At 42.3% G+C, this 22,265-nt stretch overlaps 1 protein-coding gene across 2 annotated transcripts; it reads right to left on the reverse strand.

Annotated features, from left to right (window-relative positions):
* Positions 1 to 100: 100 nt before the first annotated feature.
* On the reverse strand, positions 101 to 20,739 carry LOC137886557 (protein Dok-7-like). Of its 2 annotated transcripts, none has more exons than XM_068729057.1 (13): positions 20,600 to 20,739; positions 20,436 to 20,481; positions 19,596 to 19,684; positions 19,249 to 19,399; positions 17,775 to 17,975; positions 13,587 to 13,706; positions 11,448 to 11,555; positions 10,034 to 10,947; positions 7,693 to 7,764; positions 5,672 to 5,717; positions 5,440 to 5,583; positions 1,433 to 1,630; positions 101 to 951 (listed from the first exon to the last, which is right to left on the reverse strand). In XM_068729057.1, exons 1-13 carry the CDS (start codon positions 20,651 to 20,653, stop codon positions 791 to 793), a joined length of 2,304 nt encoding a protein of 767 aa, XP_068585158.1. In that variant the 5' UTR covers positions 20,654 to 20,739; the 3' UTR covers positions 101 to 790. The 2 variants fall into 2 exon arrangements, with proteins under 2 accessions (XP_068585158.1, XP_068585157.1); XM_068729056.1 differs by having other exon boundaries at positions 101 to 954.
* Positions 20,740 to 22,265: the final 1,526 nt, after the last annotated feature.

Here is a 22,265-nt window from a genome sequence, read left to right on the forward strand (position 1 = left end):
TATATATATATATATATATATATATATATATATATATATATATATATATATATATATATATATATATATATATATATATATATATATATATATATATATATATATATATATATATAGTTAAACATCACTCTCATTGTCTTGGCACAGATAAAAACAGTTCATATTTACAAATCCTGTAGTGCTTATTTCTGGTTACGTACGCGCTGTGCTTTCCTATTCATTAATTCCGACCAGAAGCAGTGTCATTGATTATCGTGATGAATAATGTTCCTGGCTGGCTGGTTACTCGGTCATGTCCTGCCTGGGACACATGGGTCTGGATTCCTGTAATTTGAACCTGAAGTATAGCTGAGATGCTCATTTCAATTGAGTGCTTTTAAGCTCAGATGTGGAGCGACGGAGCGACCCGGTTTGCTCGTCTTAACAGTCGAGGTGTCGGTGCAACAAGGGGGGGGGGGGGCCTGATCTCAGTCTGAAGAAAGTACATTTATTTGTAAAGTCCACCTTTTCAAGTACAGCTGTTGTCAATCCTTTTCTCATACCTTTATTATCAGTGGTTAACATTAGTATTGAGTGCCATTCCCTTATAATTAAGGCTATTTATAACAATCACCTGAGTGATCCTTAAAAGAGGCAGAGGCAGGCTTTTTATTGTTATTTATAGTGGGATGGACTGTTGGTGGGGAATTGTGTACACTGGCATAACTTTTGTGTTTTTAAGTACAACAATGATTGCAATGATCAACTGCAATTAAGCACTTAAGCTTATTTACGGAGGAGATGGAAAGAATCAGCGATGGAAACTATTTTGAAGTGTCTGTTTGGTGGCCCTCATCGCCTGCTCCTCCAGCTGAGTCAGCCTGTCCTCGCTGCCCCGAACATGCTCCGCCCCCACTCTCTGAGCCGTTTCCATGGCAGTGATGTCGAGGTGGGCGTACTTGATGGAGACCTCTTCTGGTCGGGAGATCGGCGGCAAAGGGGGGGGTGGGGGGTGGGGGGTGGAGAAGGAAAGACGTTTGCGTTACGTGATCGGTAACCTAAAATTGTCGCATGCATTGTTCAGTTACTTTGACCCCGTATTAACTTCATTGGTAGTGCTGGAATAGAACTCTTAACCATTCATTAAATGGAAATGTGTTAAACTACTTTATTTTGCAAATTCACAGCTTAGAATTTTAATGTTTAAACTATGTAAATTGTACCATTTTCATAATCTAAAAATGTCACTGATGTTTGTTTTTCATGAATAAAGTCTTTCTCCCCATTCATTTAGTTTACTGTCTCCTCACATCTGCAAATAAAGCATATATATATAAGAAAGAAAAAGTAGCTGTGCGTTAGTGTCCTGTCATCTATTTCTTAGCCACTGAATCGGATGCCATTTTAGCCATATTGCAGTTGTTACTGGGTCTGCAGAGCTGCATAGTGTTACCTCTGAAAGCACTGTACACACTGGAAGCTGATGCTGAGATGGGCTCCTGCAGGTCCAGCTCTGTGTTGAGAAGCTCTCCGTGAGTTGTAGCTGGTGGGGCTCTAATGGGGATGTTAACATAATTAACCAGGCTGTCCCGATGGAGCCGAGTGTCCAGGGCTACAGACGGGGGAGCTTCGTGGGCAGACTGGAAAAGACCTAAAGAAAAATCCCAAAAGGTTAGCCGTTACGCTGGTTGCCCTTTTGATTCCACACCAGATGTAAGCAGTGATACTCTTGATAGGACTAGTCATAAAAAAGACATACTGTACTGTGTCATAAGAAATGTAAAAAGTCATCATTTATGTCATAAAAAACTGGTATATTATGTCCTAAAGAAAGTGATAAACATATTATAGTCCATCATAAAAATACCATTAAAATATCTTAAAAGGTAATTTTATTATAAGGCAAAAAAAGGCATTAAGTGTGTCATGAAAAAGGAATAGAAAAGCATCAAAAAAAGTATGCCATAATTTAGTCATGAAAAATATTTAAAAAAGACTGAAAAAAGCCATAACATGTCATAGTATAGCATGTCGAAAAAAAGTCATAGTATAGCATGTCGAAAAAAAGTCATAGTGTAGCATGTCAAAAAAAAGTCATAAAAAAGTCATAGTATAGCATGTTGACAAAAAGTCATAGTACAGCATGTCAAAAAAAAGTCATAGTATAGCATGTTGAAAAAAAGTCATAGTATAGCGTGTCGAAAAAAAGTCATAGTATAGCATGTTGAAAAAAGTCATAGTATAGCATGTTGAAAAAAAGTCATAGTATAGCATGTCGAAAAAAGTCATAGTGTAGCATGTTGAAAAAAAGTCATAGTATAGCATGTCGAAAAAAGTCATAGTGTAGCATGTTGAAAAAAAGTCATAGTATAGTATGTTGAAAAAAAAGTCATAGTATAGCATGTCGAAAAAAAGTCATAGTATAGCGTGTCAAAAAAAAGTCATAAAAAAGTCATAGTATAGCATGTCGAAAAAAGTCATAAAAAAGTCATAGTATTGCATGTCGAAAAAAGTCATAGTATAGCATGTCGAAAAAAGTCAGAAAAAAGTCATAGTATAGTATGTCGAAAAAAGTCAGAAAAAAGTCATAGTATAGCATGTCGAAAAAAGTAAAAAAAAAGTCATAGTATAGCATGTTGAAAAAAAGTCATAAAAAAGTCATAGTATAGCATGTTGAAAAAAAGTCATAAAAAAGTCATAGTATAGCATGTCGAAAAAAGTCATAAAAAAGTCATAGTATAGCATGTCGAAAAAAAGTCAGAAAAAAGTCATAGTATAGCATGTTGACAAAAAGTCATAGTATAGCATGTTGAAAAAAAGTCATAGTATAGCGTGTTGAAAAAAAGTCATAGTATAGCATGTCGAAAAAAAGTCATAGTATAGCATGTTGAAAAAAAGTCATAGTATAGCATGTTGAAAAAAAGTCATAGTATAGCATGTTGAAAAAAAGTCATAGTATAGTATGTTGAAAAAAAAGTCATAAAAAAGTCATAGTATAGCATGTCTAAAAAAAGTCATAGTATAGCATGTCGAAAAAAGTCATAGTATAGCATGTCGAAAAAAAGTCATAGTATAGCGTGTCGAAAAAAAGTCATAGTATAGCATGTCGAAAAAAAGTCATAGTATAGCGTGTCGAAAAAAAGTCATAGTATAGCGTGTCGAAAAAAAGTTATAGTGTAGCATGTTGAAAAAAAGTCATAGTATAGCATGTTGAAAAAAAAGTCATAGTATAGCATGTCGAAAAAAGTCATAAAAAAGTCATAGTATAGCATGTCGAAAAAAGTCAGAAAAAAGTCATAGTATAGCATGTCGAAAAAAAGTCAGAAAAAAGTCATAGTATAGCATGTTGAAAAAAGTCAGAAAAAAGTCATAGTATAGCATGTCGAAAAAAGTCATAAAAAAGTCATAGTATAGCATGTTGAAAAAAGTCATAAAAAAGTCATAGTATAGCATGTCGAAAAAAGTCATAAAAAAGTCATAGTATAGCATGTCAAAAAAAAGTCATAGTATAGCGTGTTGAAAAAAAGTCATAGTATAGCGTGTCGAAAAAAGTCATAGTATAGCATGTTGAAAAAAAAGTCATAGTATAGCATGTTGAAAAAAGTCATAGTATAGCATGTCGAAAAAAGTCATAAAAAAGTCATAGTATAGCATGTCGAAAAAAGTCATAAAAAAGTCATAGTATAGCATGTTGAAAAAAGTCATAGTATAGCATGTTGAAAAAAGTCATAGTATAGCATGTCGAAAAAAAGTCATAGTATAGCATGTCGAAAAAAGTCATAGTATAGCATGTCGAAAAAAAGTCATAGTATAGCGTGTCGAAAAAAAGTCATAGTATAGCATGTCGAAAAAAAGTCATAGTATAGCGTGTCGGAAAAAAGTCATAGTATAGCGTGTTGAAAAAAGTCATAGTATAGCGTGTCGGAAAAAAGTCATAGTATAGCGTGTCGAAAAAAAGTCATAGTGTAGCATGTTGAAAGAAAGTCATAGTATAGCGTGTCGAAAAAAAAGTCATAGTATAGCATGTTGAAAAAAAAGTCATAGTATAGCATGTTGAAAAAAAGTCATAGTATAGTATGTCGAAAAAAGTCATAAAAAAGTCATAGTATAGCATGTTGAAAAAAAGTCATAGTATAGCGTGTCGAAAAAAAAGTCATAGTATAGCATGTTGAAAAAAAAGTCATAGTATAGCATGTTGAAAAAAAGTCATAGTATAGTATGTCGAAAAAAGTCATAAAAAAGTCATAGTATAGCATGTCGAAAAAAGTCAGAAAAAAGTCATAGTATAGCATGTCGAAAAAAGTCATAAAAAAGTCATAGTATAGTATGTCGAAAAAAAGTCATAGTATAGCATGTTGAAAAAAGTCATAGTATAGCATGTTGAAAAAAGTCATAGTATAGCATGTCGAAAAAAGTCATAAAAAAGTCATAGTATAGCATGTCGAAAAAGTCATAGTATAGCATGTTGAAAAAAGTCATAGTATAGCATGTCGAAAAAAAGTCATAGTATAGCATGTTGAAAAAAGTCATAAAAAAGTCATAGTATAGCATGTTGAAAAAAGTCATAGTATAGCATGTTGAAAAAAGTCATAGTATAGCATGTCGAAAAAAGTCATAGTATAGCATGTCGAAAAAAGTCATAAAAAAGTCATAGTATAGCATGTTGAAAAAAGTCATAAAAAAGTCATAGTATAGCATGTTGAAAAAAGTCATAGTATAGCATGTTGAAAAAAGTCATAGTATAGCATGTTGAAAAAAAGTCATAGTATAGCGTGTCGAAAAAAAGTCATAGTATAGCATATTGAAAAAAAGTCATAGTATAGCGTGTCGAAAAAAAGTCATAGTATAGCATGTTGAAAAAAGTCATAGTATACTATGTTGAAAAAAAAGTCATAGTATAGCATGTTGAAAAAAAGTCATAGTATAGTATGTGGAAAAAAAGTCATAGTATAGCATGTCGAAAAAAAGTCATAGTATAGTATGTGGAAAAAAAGTCCGAAAAAAAGTCATAGTATAGCATGTGGAAAAAAAGTCATAGTATAGCATGTGGAAAAAAAGTCATAGTATAGCATGTGGAAAAAAAGTCATAGTATAGCATGTCAAAAAAAAAGTCAGAAAAAAATCATAGTATAGCATGTCGAAAAAAAGTCATAGTATAGTATGTCATAAAAAGTCATAGTCTGTTAATAGAGCTATAGTAAAGTATTTCATAAAACAATGTAAAAGTCCTACTATAGTATGTAACATAAAGTCAAAGCATAGCATGACATAATGTAGCAGGCCATTAAGAGTCATAGTATAAATTTTCCTGAAAAATAATTTAAAAAAATGCTCATGATATAGTCGTCAATAGTATTTCATAAAAACAGCAACAAAAATGTCCTAAAAAAGGTCAAAGGAGGCATAAGAGCACCAAGACAAATGAGTCAAGACACATCAGACACTCTGTGATTGTCTTACCACAGGCTGATGTTGGCCTATGCGTGCTCAGGGCAATGGGCAGAGGAGGAGGGGCAGAGGGTGGCAAAGAGAGCATCGACTTCTTCAGACCCACTAACTTATCACCAGCTTCATCCTGCTCCTCTCTCACACAGAGAAAACCATCTGGGAGCAAAGTGTTCAGATCATTACAATAAAACAACGTGAACATTACAGGAAAACATTAATTGTTCATACAAACATACAAACATACCGTGTGTATCTGCAGAAGGTGACAGTTCCGATGGAGAGTTGGCAACCTAGAAAACAAACGACAAAAACATTATTCCAGATTGTGTCTTGAAGAACTTATTTACAGAGTATTAGTTTTAAGAAGCAAACTTTGTCATGTTCTATTATATAACTTCTGAGAGAGGTCCTTAAGCATGCATCCGTAACTGGGGAACCCAAAATGATGCAGTTTGCTGCAGTAGAGATGCACACTCACTCAGTCACGGACTTTCTCTTTAGTCAGTTGATTTAATTACAGCATCATCTTTATCTGTGACATGCAAGAAAGTAGTGTAAGGAACTGCGCTTCCTTGGTTCCTCAGCTGTACACCTGCCATGACATAGTTGCGTCACACACTTAAGTCGTGGCAACTCACAATCAGAAACACCAGTAATTAGGCCTATAGTCCGGTTCACGGTAAAAACAACAGGGGCAGACTTTACCGTTGGGCAAGGTAGGCAACATAGGCCTGGGGGCCCAAATAAAAGGGCCTCAAACAACTATATATTAATCATGATGTTTAGAAATGTATTGAATTATATTACTATTCAAACTCCATCCACTATACATCATCTTTGCGCTTATCTGGGGCCGGGTTGCGAGGCCAGTAGGCTTAGCAGGGTTTTCCAGATGTCCCTCTTCCCGGCAACGCTTTCCAGCTCTTTCTGCGGAACCGAACTGAAGCGTTCCCAGGCCAGAAGAGGTATATAATCCTTCCCAGGGTCTCCCCAGGGGCCTCAAAACAGTTGGACATGCCCGGAAAACCTCTAAAGGGAGCAGTCCAGCCACCGTACTAAGGAAGATTATTTGGGCCGCTTGTATCGGCGAATCTCATCCTTTCGGTCACTACCCAAAGATCGTGACCGTAGGTGAGGGACGCAACGTGGATGGACTGCTAAATTTAGAGCTTTGCCTTCCATCTCTTGCTCCATTTTACCCTCACTCGTGAATAAGACTTGAGCTCCTTCGCTTGGGTCAGTGACTCACTCCCACACTCAACTGTCATCCTAATCACTTCACACTCTGCTGCAAACAGACCCACTGTGTGCTGGAGGTCACGGTTTGAAGGTGCCTACAGAGACACATCATTAAGACACAATTTTGAGGTCCCCAAACCGGAAACTCTCATTTCCCTCGGCTGCACCATGACATCCTGTCCACGAGAATCACAAACTGGATCGGTGACAAGGCACAACAACCCTGGCGGAGACCAACACCCACTGGAAACGTGTTTGACTTGGCTTGTAGCAACAACTCCGGTACCCAGTGTTCCCTCAGGACTTACGGTTGTAAGCCTTCTCCAAGTCCACAACACACATGAAGACTGGATGTGCAAACTCCTTTGACCCCTTAAAAAGACCTGCAATGGTAAAGAGCTGGACCACTGTTCCATGACCAGGACAGAACCCGCATCCCTCCTCCTGCATCTGAGGTTTGACAATCGGTTGGATCTACCGTTTCCAGCACCCTTGAATAAACTATCTTGGGGAGGCTGAGCAGGTTGATACCCCATTCATTTGAGCACACTCAAATGGGAACCACCACCCCGGTCTGCCACTCCACAGGCATGTCAGGTAAGACAGCCTAGGTCCAGAGCCTTCTGAATCTCAGGGCGAATCTCATCCACTTCTTGTACCTTGCTGCCAAGGAGCTATCTTTACCACCTCAGTGGAATTCCCCAAGTCTTCAAACGTCCATAACTTCCTTGAGGCAAACCAAAAGTCCGTCTCCACAGTCTATACCTGACGTCCTCCCACACCCGGGTTATTGCTTTGGAAACCACTGCAGCCCTTCTGGCCAACCTGTTTGCTGTCTTCCAGAGACCCTTGGGCCAGCAAAGCCCCAACGGCCTCCTTCAGCTTGACGAACTCCTTCACCTCTTAGGTTACCACCACGACAGGCACCGATGACCTTTCGAACACAACTCCTACCAACCGCTTCAACAAACAAAAGCTTTTTTATGGCTCCACACCTGGAACTAATAGGCAAAAAAAATCGTATACCTGAGTCAAACATCTGTTCCTCGCCGACCGCCACTGCTCCGGTGTTACGTAGTTGTCCAAACCATGACTGCACTGGAGAGACAAGAGAAGTTATTGTCGAGGAAGGGTTAAGTGTTTTTACTGCAACATTCACCGTTGTTACTGGCTACAAGGGAAACAACTACGACTGCTCAAACTGGTTGCAAATTAGTTTTGGAGAGGGGAGATATTGCAAGCAGCAGGACAGAGAGGCTTTGAAAAGGATTGATCAGGAGAAAGAAGTAAATTGGGGAAGTGTGAGGGCATGAGATGAAAAAAAAAAATAATGTTGATATAGAGCCGAAAGGACAGAGGTGAACTTTTTAGAGGTGGTTGACAAGGGACAAAAGGGTGGCTGGCTCAGAGATGAGGAACCTGGACAATGTGTCCCAATTTACCATTTTTCTCTTGCCCACAGCAACTAATAACGCAGCAAGCTCAAGCATAAGGAACATTATTTGTCACACGGTTTGTTTCAAGGTGCATAATACAACTTGTGGACTCGGGCACTGTCTCATTATCCGACATGAAGGATGTGTAGTTTTTGCCACATTGAACCGCCGACATTTCAGAGTCGAGGAATGATGAATAAAGAAAAGTAATTTCTGTTTCATACAACAGGATTCTCCTCTCAGGGTTTCTGTCGGGTTTCATCACTACTCATTAACTTTCTTTGGCACCTTTTGCTCTCTCTCTCTCTCTCTCTCTCTCTCTCTCTCTAGTATAAACATGATGTATAATGAACACACACACTCCTACACAAGCTGTCAGAAATCACAAGACATGCTGCTTCCTCTCCTGCTCTGATGACAATTTACTCGCTACAAGAGGGAAGTGCTTTTCACAACCCCTCAGAAAATTAATTAGACATAATGTGGAGAGGTCTCCTCCGAGGGCTTTTGAGGTTTCAGGCAAACCTATCATAGGAAAAACAACACCGGCACCAGACAGGTTTTAGATGGAAACTAACGGCTCATTTTTGACAGTTTTCTTTTTTTTTTTTACATTGGCGGTTCAGTGCCTCAGCGGGTGCCACCGTCGCCTCACGACGAGAAGGACCTGACTTGGATTCACAGTCACTTCTGTTTGGTATTTGAATCCTCTCACCAAAGACATGGCAAGTCACTTGGACTGGAGGCTAAAACTGCCCAAGAAACGGAGGAGGCATGTGATGTGGGCTAGCAGTGACCATATTAAACTTTAGTGCAGTATGAGCCGCTGTGTGGTCTTAAAAAGTGTGGCAGTAAAGGTTTACGATGCTACTGACCCCCAGTTTGGACCAAAGAATAGCAAGTCTATTCTATACAGATATGATGTTGATGCATCCTTTTTTCTGCTGCAGTGGAAAGCACAGCTTAACATTTTGCATTGTTTTTTTTATCTTCCCAATGAGCCTTTGAAGGCATTGGCTATAAATACAAATTACAGAAATCTGAATTTTTAGGTTGAATTGCAAGTAGCAGTGTGTATGTGAAGAGAGCAGAGAATTGCTGCTTGAACTGTTGGTGCATAAACACTGCAAAATGATGTAATACGGCAAGAGCAAAAGTTGAAATTACAAAAAGGCCAAACAGATGAAAACTCTAGAGAAGCAGACCCTCACCGAGACTGACTAAAAGACACTTCAGCACTGGGACTAGTACTACCAGGGGACCTCATGTAATTTAGAAATCTCCTCCTCCCTCAAGCTGCTAAGAAGAAAAACAAGCATTGGACAAGTTTAATCACTGTGTGGGGTGAACAAAAATGCTGTCAAGACTTCCATTTATGATTGTCAACGCAGCCTCCGTCATTCTAAAGCAGGAAAGAGGCCAAAAAAAAGAGAAGCGGATAAAACCAAAAAAACGTGCTTTTTAACCACCCCAAATCACAGAGATGCTGATTTTTGCACGGGACTAATATTATCCCATAACCTCAGTGTTTGGTGAAATATTGGTAGTTGATTTGCAGGGATGAAGGTCTAGTGGCCTAAAGCTTGACATGGAAATACCCAAGACTGGACCGAAATGTGCAGAGGCTCTTGATTCCATATTAAAGGTAGAAATCTGCCCAGGATCAAACAGATGTAACATTCTAAAACAAACAGAGTACCACAGGTCCCTGGGAGTTAAGAAGCAGAGACATAAAGGGGAAATTAGTATCTTTGAGCGTAAACCCAAAGGCTGGAGTAAGTGACATTTTCTTTCATTAAGAAACTTACTTAATGCAAATGTTACAGAAACACAACTTCCAAAGAGAACTTAAGAGTCTGATAATTCCTCTATGGCGCTGAGGCACAACTAGAGCTGAAGATAATCTGTTTTCTTGGTGAGAATAGCATTACCTGTGTTTCTCCACTAACCAAGCCTCCAGGGACCAGAAGGTGTCTAGGTGTGGACCTCCCCTCGCTGTCCACAGAGGGCGTCCCCTTGTCCACAGAGGGCGTCCCGTCGCTGCCCCACGAGTGCGAGCGTTGCATCGCGGCCTGACGCTGAGCCCCGGGTCCTGTGGGGGTGTTGCTTAACCTTTGTCCCTGACTACCCCATGCGTCCCCACTGCTCCTGCTGTACCCGCCCAGCTCAGGGGGGCCTTCGTGGATGGATGGTTCCCCCAGGGACAGGGTCTTGAGCAGACTCCTAGGGGTGTCGTACCGCAGTCTTAGCAGGCTGGGGATTTGATACTCGTCACTGTTCCTCTGGGACTCACGAGAGCAAGATCTGGAGACACAAGGGCAGGAAGAGGGGGTCGGAGAACTGTGCTCTGGGGCGAGTGTGGACTGAAAAGGAGAAGGAGGAGGAGGAGTGGGGGGAGGAACAGCAGGAGGAGGCGGCGGAGCAGGTAGGCTGGCCACAGAGCCAAACTCCCCGTCACCTCCCTGGCTGGCCATGTCCAGACTCCCAGTATATGAGGAGAAGCTCCCTGAGTAAGATGAGTGACTGCCTGTCGCTATCCCAATCCCACTGTCTAATGAGCTCTGCCGCCCGCTGTCATGGAGCCCTCGAGGACGCAGCTGGGCGGAGGACGGACGAGTCCCCGAGCCTCCCATCACGGCGGCGTAAAGCCGGTCATCTGAACCGCTCAAAGCATTCAGCGTGGACGAGCTCGAGGCCGCCTCGTTAGGGAGGTGCGGTCTAGCTAGCGGCTCCACCCAAAATGGAAGTCGGCTTCCGTAGCTCGCTTCCGACTGACTGGAGGAGGAGCTGGAGATGCTGCTGTGGTCGTCCCCGGCCACAGACGTGCTACAGCTGTAAGTGGAAGCTGTAGAGGGCGAGAAGGTTATTAGATCCTGACGAAGTGATTTATGAACTACTCTAAGCACAAACACAACAACCACAAAGAACATGTAATGACTCATACAGAAATCATGTCTTGATTTAGGCTCTAGATACAAGATGTTATGACCCTGTGAAATCAGGTTTTGAATTAAACGGTTCATATCTTTTGCAGACCTTTCTATGCAGTGAAGTCAGAAATCTTGTTTCTTGTTTTTTTCCCAAACTCTGTCTGAGCTTTAAAGTTAGACGGCAAAAATGAATAACACAGGAACACAGAAGTCAGTTCACAATTCTGACTCATTCAAACATTATTATGACAGAAGGTCCTCATAAATATAGACCAGGGATTAATCCTTTGCGATGACAGACGCATACAAGAGCAATGATGATGATTAAGAAATCCCAAAAAGTATCTGAAGGCCCTAAAGTGATGCATGCTATTCGATATATATATCCTAAAGTGAAGGGAACGGTGTACTGCACCTGTGCTGCTGGCTAGGCTGCTTTGAGACAACACGCTGAGTCTCTTCTCCAGCTCTGACGCCTCCTGGCTGATACGTTCCTCGGCTGACACCGGATCAGCGTTGGGATCTGCGGTACGCACAGGCATGCAGAAACACACACACACACAGACACACACACACACACACAAAAAAAAAAAAGAGCACAACAACACACAACCTTCAGAGTGTGTGAGCGAAGAGGACGAAGACAAGACGACCCAGTTGCATGCACACAGCTGATGACATCAAAACCAATTTCCACTGTCCATAAAGTAAAAGGGGGGCGAGTTCAAGTTGAGTTTTTCCATCCATCCATTATCTGTAATTTGTCATTAAGTGTGAAAACATACATTAGCGTCTTAGAATGCCTTTCAGAACCACACATGGAACCAGACCAGAAAACTCTTCTGTAACTTAATAATGCAAGTGTAAATATTAAGGCAGACGTCGTTAAGTTGCTACTGTAAGCTTCAGCCTCTTCTGTAAGAGGTTTGCCGTGTGCGACTTGTAAATTGAACCTCTCCCAGGAGGTCACACGCGCCTCGGCTATCTGTTTGAACATCAATTTAGTGTAAAACCCAGCCAATTACACACTTAATGCCTGCTATATATACACAGAGTGTGTGTGTGTGTGTGTGTGTGTGTGTGTGTGTGTGTGTGTGTGTGTGTGTGTGTGCGTGTGTGTGTGTAAGTTGCAATGGGTCAAGGTGTTTGTGTGTATAGGTGTGAACAACCTAACCCCTGGATCTCTGCCTCTGGAGCGCAGCAGTTAATGCTAACGTGCAGATGCCGAGTCTCTTCACTACGCTGCGTGAGGTTGTCAGCTAACATTTCTAACGTAGCTAGTCTGCGCTAATTATAGCCGCTTCACAGCACTGAATGTCGAAGGGTTACAGTGGGCCTCAGAGCAGCCTGACGCTAGAACACATGTTGCAGGGAGGCTGGAGTTTTCCTCGGGACGTTTTAAATGTTGACCGTGCAACATGTGCATATGCATTTATATATTCACACTATATCTTATATTCTCAGTAGTCAGATTCAGAGATTTTACTTCTACTTGATCACCAAATTCTAATCAGTTTGTCCTTTTTGTTTTAGTCAAATTTGAATAAACTCCTTCCAGGTGTTCCTGAGATGATCCTGAGACAGACGGACAGACACACGGAAGAACAACCCGAAAACATAACGCCTCCGGGCGCCATGGCTATCGGCGGCACGGAGGCATAAAAAACGCAGAGGAGGTAACCAACATGTCTCCTAAAGCCTTGATCATTAGGCTCTGGACTACAGAGTGAGTGATCTGTATGTTAAAGAAAACAAGCTTCAGGGTTGAGACCTTCTGCTCCCTGACAAGCAAGATGTGAATTATTCTAGTGCTACTTACTGACAGGAAATCTATCAGTATGCAGGAAATAGATTTAAAAAGCTGTGTCCGGGTCAAAGTAGGCAGTTTTATACTTTTAAATGATGACTGACTGCAAAAGTGTTAAGAGGTGTTTAATACTGTCAGTGGTTAATGTCTGAAAAAGAGATTAGAAGGTCTATTCTGGTCCCTTTTGTACAGTATGAAACAATAAAAAGCCAAAAGGAGTTACAAAAACAGGGCATATATCCAAAAACCAGATCTTGAGACGTGTGTGAGTGTGTGTGTGTGTGTGTGTGTGTGTGTGTGTGTGTGTGTGTGTGTGTGTGTGTGTGTGTGTGTGTGTTTTAGTTGTCAGATCCTTGACAAGTGTCCTTTTCTCTTTCCCACTGTCATTAAACCCTCTGTCTCCATATTTACGGTCTCAGACATGCCTGTGAAATTAGCAGGCCGTTACAAAAGCACACAAGTCACACACAAAGGCATGACCCCCTCAATCCACACGGGAACCCTTTAAGCATGTGTTAAACATGTTTCTGTTAGCGTGGCGCCTGGCACAAAATGCTAAACATGCACGCTAAACAGGCGGTAAACCTTCATAACGGAGGTCACAAAGTCACATACCGATGTGACGGATTGTTTGAGTTCAGGACAGCGAGTCTCTTTTTGCTAATATTACTGTGGGTATTTGCGTTTGAAGGCATATTGCGTTGTTGCATGCGTGCACGCTGCATGCTGGCGTGAGTGCATGCCCACCTGGCAGGGCGGGTCGCAGGCCATGAGGCCTCCTGCTGGAGGTGATGCCCCGGACAACGCAGTCAAACAGGAAACTGATCTGCTCTCCTTCGGGACAGGACAAAAAGAAAACACCGGCCCCTGGAAGACAGATGGGGAGAGAGACGAACGTCATCATAAATGAGAGACGTACGCCTCCTCTGATGGATGAGGGGAAAAAAAGCATTATATTAGCAAACAGCATGAAGCGTGGTAAATTATGAGATATAGAGCAAAGTCATCTTTTGAGCCAGAAAGCATTTGTGAAGTGATGTTTGAATCAGCAACAAGCCTCTTATGAAGGTCACACACAACTCTCAATTTAGCCCCCGACTCTGCTGTCAAACCCACACAGAGCCGTGAGTCTGCAAAAAAAAAAAAAAAAAAGTCATGCAACGTCACAATCTCACATCGCCGAGATATTAAAAAAGACAGCCGCCGAGTAAGCCCTCACATCTGTTGTATCTGGTGTCTGTTATTATGGAACTTAGTTTGCAGCTAATAATAAAAAAATATAGAAATAATAAATGCTGAGAAAGTAAAGCAGAACATTGTTGAAAACCAAGAGCAGCTGAGTCAGTCCTAAAGACCAAATCCGTTGAGTTCTTCAGACTGAATACGTGAAGAGTTCCCCTTTTGACTCGTCGTTAAACGTAATGGAAAAACTCTCCGCTTCAGCAGCCGTTGTGTGTTTTATAGCTCCATCAGACTTTCCCCAACGGGAGCAGATGCTGTATGAAAACACCATCACGGATAATAATCACAAGCAAGGCTGCGAGCTGAGATGATGCTCGTGCGAAAGCTGTGGGAATAGAACTCACAAGAACTGTAACTAATACAAAGACGCTCGGCTTTTCAATCCGAATGATTCATCTGAGCTGACGGACAGACTTTTGAGAAGCTATTTTTGTGAAGTGTGTCAGAAGCCCTCCTGCACACCTTCAGCCACTCAGACACAAACTTCGCGACAACAAAAGAGTTCATTGTTTGTTGATCGGGGACAATTTATGGCACCAGATATGGCTAAAAAGCTCACTTCTTCCATACGTTTGTTCGCTATAAATCCTGCTCTTTGCTAAGAAATGGTTTTCTGCGTAGTTTGACAATATTTCGGTTAGCGAGGGGAAAAAAAACCTGCTTCAGAGGCCTTGAGAAGCCTTTTCTTTTTTCTTTTTTTTACCTTTATAGGGCAATATCAATACAACCCTTTAAACAGAAGGAGGTATATTCTATCATTGGAGAGAAAATCATTAGGATTTGTAGGGATGAAATCAATTTAATTTAAATTATTTCACTGACGGGCAATTATTTCTGTTTTATCTGTTATGAACACCAAGAAGCCTTGTTGAACCTGGTCCTCGTTCATTTCTCACAAACACGCTGAGTTCAGCTGCATGGCAGCTCATGGTGAAAGAAGCAGATCTTATTTTCATATCGCAGCGGTAATAAATCATACTAAATAGAGGAAGAAGCAGCTTTTTTCTGTCACACTTTAACAGGCAAACCAAATCCTCTGCCTGCTTCGGACCAATGTTCATCTTATTTCTCTACATAGTGCAATTTTCTACAGTAATTATAACGTCATATACTGTAGGAGAGTAATGAGACGAAGGCAAAGAGGTTGCTGCGTAGCACTTTATAACATGTAATAATCTCTACACCAGAAAAACGACCTCACAAGTGCATTGATATGATACTGTACTGCAATATGAGGTGTGTGTGTGTGTGTGTGTGTGTGTGTGTGTGTGTGTGTGCCTGCTGAGGGACATGGAAAGATTACTGACATAGCAAGTCAGCTTAAAGTTGTTTTCATCAAGATCACAAGGCTTGACGGTCATCCGGCCTCTGCAAAGGACCAGTGATTACTGTGTCTGCATGGGCGCTCTGAAGCCATGTGTGTGTGTGTGTGTGTGTGTGTGTGTGTGTGTGTGTGTGTGTGTGTGTGTGTGTGTGTGTGTGTGTGTGTGTGTGGGTGTGACACAGGGTCAACAGAAATACGTGTGGACCTGATAGATAAGCCAGAAAATATCCGTCTAGCTAAAACTCTCCGCTCTGACCCAAAGCACCATCGATTCCAGAACACCGTGGTTTCCTCGTCACTGCATTACGAGTCACACCGAGTCACACCGGTACAGTGTGTGCATGCGACACACCGGCTGAACCGATTAGTGCCTGGTAAACGTCTTTGCGCGACCGCGGTGCACGTCTACAACTCTGCAGCCGGAAATCGCATCGTCCGACGCACAGCTGACTTTCAAAGTGCAGCGGTGGCAGTCAAGGGTGGAATGTGTTTATGCAGCAGCATCGGACGACCAACAAACCGGCTTTTCTGATGTTGCTCGAGGCCCTGAGGGAAATTAGGGAGCTGAGAGGGTAAAGGAGCTTTCGGTTCAAAGTACAGTTGCCAAAAAAAAAGTGCAACCTAATATTATACGGTAATTGTGCTGGACCGTTTGCACATCTTTGCGATGATCACGGTCTGATTCTCTCCTGTAAATACATAATAAATGAGCACAACAGCAGCTTTACGTGGTCCAACAGAGCAGAGGCTGATGCAGCATATCAGCCATGCTGCTCTGCATTTGCAACGAGTGAAACATGTTTGCAATGATTTTTGGGTAATGTATATAATGTGCGAATAGACACGAGTCTTACCTGACTGTTTTATTACCCACAGTAAAGTCTGCTTTTGGGTGAACTCAAACAACACTCCACAGAATCACCGCAGAGCGCTGGTATGTCTCCCATGTACTCTCCAAATACAAATAAACATGTACCAATGTAAGCTAACACTCAGCACTCACGCCAGGAATGTCACTCGTCGATTTCACTCCCACATCTTTCTCTTTCTGTCACTCTATTTCTGCACCGAGCCAAGAGGGCCTCTCTCTCTCTATCTCTACTGCCTCTGGGGCTGCTGGGTAATATGTAGATGAGAAAACCTGTGATTAGCGGTCCAGCTGGCAGGTGCTATGTGATTGGCTGAGTGACCGCTACATGGGGAGGGTGGTATTTATAGATGTTGCCCATGAAAACACTGAAACCAGACCCTTTGGCCCTCGGGGTTATTCCTGTAGGATCCATGAGACGGTTTGCGCACGCACACACACACACACGCACACGCACACACACACACACGCACACACACACACACCTCACTAAGTGCAGAAACTTTCTCTTAACAGTAACACACCACTAAGGTCAGTGAGGAGGTCTCACTATACAACAGAGCTAGAACATTTTCAGGGGTCTTAATAAAATCAGGGAAACAGCAGCTGTTGGAAAGTTAAGTGTTCCCACAATGAACACTTTAAACACCATTAGACACTTATCTTGCTGTCCATGTGTCTCACTCACTCACACACACACACACACACACACACACACACACACACACACACATCCCAACCCAAAAACATAAAACTGCCTCTCATTCTTCACATTCACGTCCATGTCAACAGGACATTCAGACGATACCTAAACCCTGCAAACGACACAAACACACACACCGCATTATTAGGCAGTCGGGCGTATAGTGTGGTGGGTTCATGTATAGTAGGTATTTTATTTTTTTGTATATTCGTATGTGGATAAAGTTACTATATAAAGACCTGTAATAAATCTGTTTTTTTTCTATTAAAGTCTAATGGCAGATCTCTCAACCTGTGAGGAATGAAAAGCTGCATTTATTTATCACAGGGACGCCGTTTAAAAAGTGGAATTAGACAACTGTGCTGCATTGGTAGTTTATCACATTGACTAAGTTACCGGTTCAGTTCTCAATATTTCAGGGTGTCTATTAAAAAGGTAAAACTGTCCATTTATATGAGAAAAGAGCCACTAAACTCTCAAAGAGAAAATATAGTTGTGTTCCTCTCAGAAATCCATAAGTTTCCATTTGTATGCTTCCCAAGATGAGTCAAAATATATCCTGCATGTGAGAGGAGCAGCAGTGTTTAGGAGGCTCAAGTCACAGTGATGATGCAACCTGCAGCGAGTCTCATCACTGCTGCTGTCAATGATGGATCGGTGTAAAATGGGAACACAGAAAGAAGCTCTTTGATTCTTAAATACTGCCATTAAAATATGATATTAACCAGTGATTTTTTTTTCCACGTTGTCTGAATTCCCGCTGCAGTGAAACCTCCTCAGTCCAGGAACTATACTCACAGAATCCGCAGCGAGTCCCGCCCTCGAACACGAAGCCGTTTGGCACCGCGCCGTACCGACGCAGCGCAGACAGCTTCCAGTGGCCGACGACGACGGGCGGGACGCCTCTGGTCAGGACCAACAGGTTGTTGCACAGGTGGAGGGAGGCGGGGCCGCTTTCGAGCTTGGTACCTGGCTCCACGTTGACACTGAACCTGTGGACTGAAGGAGGAGGAGGAGAGAGGAGAGGAGAGGGTTGGTAAGAGTTCAGTGTCTGTGGTTTCCAAACAATCTGTTTAATTAGAATTTAAAAATGTACAAATATTTACAGAAAGCACTTTCATATAAACTTGAGTTGAACTTAATAGAGTTCAGACTGAAGAGCTCTGCACCAGCACCTCATTCAAAGACGTAGCTGAGAGCAACATCCTGCCGGTGTGTAGATTGATGATCTCAAGCAAGGGTTTTTTTTAGGTTTTTTTTAGCATAATGCAATTATGTAAAACCAAATGCTGCCTTCAAGGTATGTGAATCAGTGTGCTTTGGAAAGCGTTAACAGCTTGCAAGACGGGTAAATTGAGGTAATTTGGTTTTCCGACATTTGGCCGGCAGCACTGTGGACAAACTGCAGGCGTGTGTTTAAAACTACGATCAGCGACAGAAAGCACACCCTGTGTTTTAATAGGCAAGTTGTGATTCTTACATCGGAAGATAAAATATTAAACGTGGAATGTATTTTAACAGACAAGAAGTCAGGAAGGAACAGATTTGCTGTTATTATTAAGCTGTAAAAACAGAAGTTTGTGAGATAAAACACGTAGTATTATTAAGGAGTACTGTGGAGCCGCGAAAAAATATCTTGCTGGGGACATTTTGGAAAGAGGAGGAAGGAAAATGACCCGTTTAGAAAGACGATTATGAATATAATAAGTGCTGACATTACTGCACAAAAATGTAAATTAAACTGGATGTGAAGTACAGCTAAAAATCAGGCTGCAGTTATTTGAATATGTTATTAAAATATCATGATAATAGAGAGGACATTTCTCAATGACACAAGTTTAAAAAAAAAAAAAAGGAAAGTTTGGACAGAGAAAGTTACTTGTGAAGGGTCCAAGTTATAATATTTAGGTGCACCACTGCAAACTTATGATTGAAAGCCTAAAAGAGCTTTTAACAGCAGATAATAAGGTGGACTTTTGTACTCTTCTTGCAAACTTCTTCATGTGCAGGAGACACCCAGTGGAGTGGATAACGTAACATCCCAACAGTCACAGACACAGTATACGTATTCCTACTGTGAATGTGAGCACATGCAGATAATAACTGTGCCATGGAGCATCTGGTGTCGCCTGATACAGAACAAACTAGCTGAATCTGTTCACGGGTGCCATTCAACTGCGCTTCACTGCATCGTTTGCACATCACACCCTTTGAACGAGGACCCAGGACTGTGACATCCACACACACACACTACAGGGCCAAAACCGCTGACCTTCTCCCAGGCTGTAGCGGACGTGGGCATCCCAGCTCAGCAGGGCGTCTCGGCTGTTGAAGCCCAGCACCAGCGTGTGAGCCAGACAGAGGATGGAGAGGCTGTAGGAAACCCCGTCGTACCCAGGCCCGGGCTCCACGCCACAGATCCCCTGAGGGAGCAGAGTGAATGGATTTCTATCATTGTTTTTCGTACATTCTGCATTTAGCGGCTACCCCTCATGCAGTAGAAAGCGTGTGCTGCACCAGCACTGCAGAGCTGTGGTTGCAGCTGCCCCACCACTGTGTTTCACCATGCACTCGAGATCAGAAAGCAGCGAGCCTGTGGTCCGCTGCAGCTTCACGTACCTCCAGCGTTACATTGAGCCTCTCCTTGTGGCCGCTGCCCTTCTCCTTCCCTTTCTTCTTCTCCTTATACACCAGCAGAGACAGACAGTCTGGAGCAGAAACAGGAGTGAGGAGCTTTACGGACAGACAGGCTTAAAAGACAATTGTGTGCTTAATAGCAGAATATGGATTAACAGAAAACAAAAAAACATTTAGTAATCTCTGCTGCATGCCTGTCTGTGTTTATGGCACAGCTGTGATAACGAACCCTAAAACAATGAAGTGATCCACTGGCACAGCTGGTGATGAAAGCAAAGACATAAATACACACGCATGAACATACAGACACACACACACACACACACACAGCCTACATTACACCCACTGTCTTCAAGGGCACAGCAGTAGGCTATGGCCACATGTGTACGTATGTCTAGAGGCGCGGTGTCTGTCCTCACAGCATCTCAAGTGAAACCCGATTCTGTTTTCACACACGCTGCTTTCTGTCCCTGCCAAGCCTGGAGACCGTTACACGGTGACGCTGTGTGGAAGAGTCACAGTGTACGCGTTTAACTGGAACGTTTTAATACTCACACTTAACTTGAAGGACACAGGCATTAAATTAAATATTTCATTGCAGCTGGTTTATTATTGCCACAGAAGACATCCCCACATGTTGGACTCGGTGCGTTATGCGCTCCAGTGGCGCACAGCCAAGACACCAATTGACAAGTTGTGATTAGTTTAAACTGCAGAAAAGCACGCGGGATTAGTGCCGAATGACACAGATGAATGAACTCAACTGTCTGTCGCTAATAATATGATGATAGTAACAAAAAAAATAAAAGTGGTCTGACATACCTGCGACCGGAGAGGGCTTCCTAAGGACGACGCAGCGAGTCTTCCACTGTGGACAAGTTTGTAAAGAATCAATAAACGACAAAAGTGAATTCCTGCAGATGGCCCTTAAGTATGGAAAGACATTTTAAAAGCTCAAAAACAAGAGGAATAGTGGCGGAAATAACCTTTTTTCCATCTCTAAACTTGACTTGTCCCTCCGCGACAACTGTATCCGTCATCTTCTGTCATGGTTCCGAGCAGCTGAGTGTGTATGTGTGTGTGTGTGTGTGTGTGTGTGTGTGTGTGTGTGTGTGTGTGTGTGTGTGTGTTGCCTCTCCCCTAGTCCACAGAGAGAGGGAGGGAGAGGGAGAGGGAGAGGGGAGGGCACTTTTCAAAATAGCGCTTACAGTGCGAGCCCCGCCGGCAGACAGCACTCTCTCTCCCCGTCATTCAGACCAACGAGGTGGGGAGTGACAGCAGCCCCCCCCCCCCGCGGGGGTCCTGCAAAGTTGGTACAGTTGTCATCCTGCGTCAAACGCTTATTGTGTTTACAATGGAGCTCATTTGATTAAAAGTGCATAACTTGCACACCTTCCACTTAGCTGGCGAAGCTGGCTCTGATCCGGGTGTTAGCCGGGGATTTTCGTGTTGCCTTACTGCTAATCAGTTGAGCCTCGAGCTCGAGCCGGTTTAATATGTCAAAACTGGCTCGAGAGTCTAATGCCAATTAAGAGATGTAAAATGAGCAAATTAGCTCCAAAATCTGCAACAGTAAATAAATCATTATACAGGATTACTCGTCAAGAAAAACACTTTATTATGTGAACATGTCCACGTGCCCACTGTCTTCACGGAGCCACTCGGTGTGTGGGGATGGTATTACTTCCTCTGTAAGTTCAGGGCCATTGATTCCTGGAAAGACAGTTGAAGTTATTGAACTATGACTGGTGCCAGGAACACTTCTCCTACAACAGAGTTGGGCCAATGCACGTTCATGCATAGAGTATCCTAAAAATGCAGACGGCTGACAATGACTCGGGTCACTCTTTTGGAAATGTTTGTATTCATTCTGATTCAGGTGGTTGACGTGTGAAAATAGAGCTTCAACTGACTTTAATAACCCTTTTAAAAAGGGCACTCTACAGACTTTACACATGAAGATGATTTCACTACTACTAGCCATGTTTAGTGCTACTCAGTTCAAGAACACAGCCGTATGTTTTTTCCGAGGCTCTGGAGGAGTTTTGGCGCATTCTGAACAGAAAGTCTCCGATGCAAACTTTGTGGAGAGAGAAAGATGTCGGGGGTTAATGAAAACATGCCGTGAAGTTGCATGATAAGAGGAGGAGGACCCAACATTTTTAACGAACAGTTCAGCCTCTGTTGCTCGGAGTTTGCCGGTTATCAAGTATTCCAGTGTTCCAATGTTGCGGAAGAGCAATACGACATTGCTGGAGTGGCCCTTCATTTAGAGATTCATGTCAAAAAATACAGAACCAAAGAGCTACGGGTGTTTCAAGCATCCTCTCGTTTGGAATAGATATACTTCATCTAGCTGATCCACAGCCTGAGAATCAAACAGTCAAGAATTCCCCTCTGGATTAATGCAGTTCTATCTTGTAACAGAGCGAGAGTACAAGTAGTATTTAATGGAAATACTCCAGTGAAGTACAAGTCTCTCTTCAGTACACATACTTTACTTTGCACCACTGCGTTAGTACACACTGAGAATGAATTGGGACGCAGCATTTGGTTAATCGCAGGCTGTCATCTTCTAATAGCAGCCTTCGGTATGGAGTCTGAGAACAGCTGCACAGTCGTTGACACTGAGCCCTTTGCCTCAGCTTGAAA

This window comes from Cebidichthys violaceus, unplaced genomic scaffold (assembly GCF_023349555.1).
Source record: "Cebidichthys violaceus isolate CVI_PGR_0920_01 unplaced genomic scaffold, fCebVio1.0.p SCAF_44, whole genome shotgun sequence".
In the NCBI taxonomy this organism is placed as follows: Eukaryota; Metazoa; Chordata; class Actinopteri; order Perciformes; family Stichaeidae; genus Cebidichthys; species Cebidichthys violaceus.

Bases quoted from the DNA above. Each gene is read 5' to 3' on its own strand.
- LOC137886557 (XM_068729056.1), bottom strand. From the start codon at position 20,653: ATGACGGATACAGTTGTCGCGGAGGGACAAGTCAAGTTTAGAGATGGA. The intron at 19,685-20,435 runs GTATGTCAGACC...TTTCTGCTCCAG, and splicing joins GAAGCCCTCTCCGGTCGCAG to ACTGTCTGTCTCTGCTGGTG. The intron at 13,707-17,774 runs GTGAGTATAGTT...TCTGTCTTCCAG, and splicing joins CGGGACTCGCTGCGGATTCT to GGGCCGGTGTTTTCTTTTTG.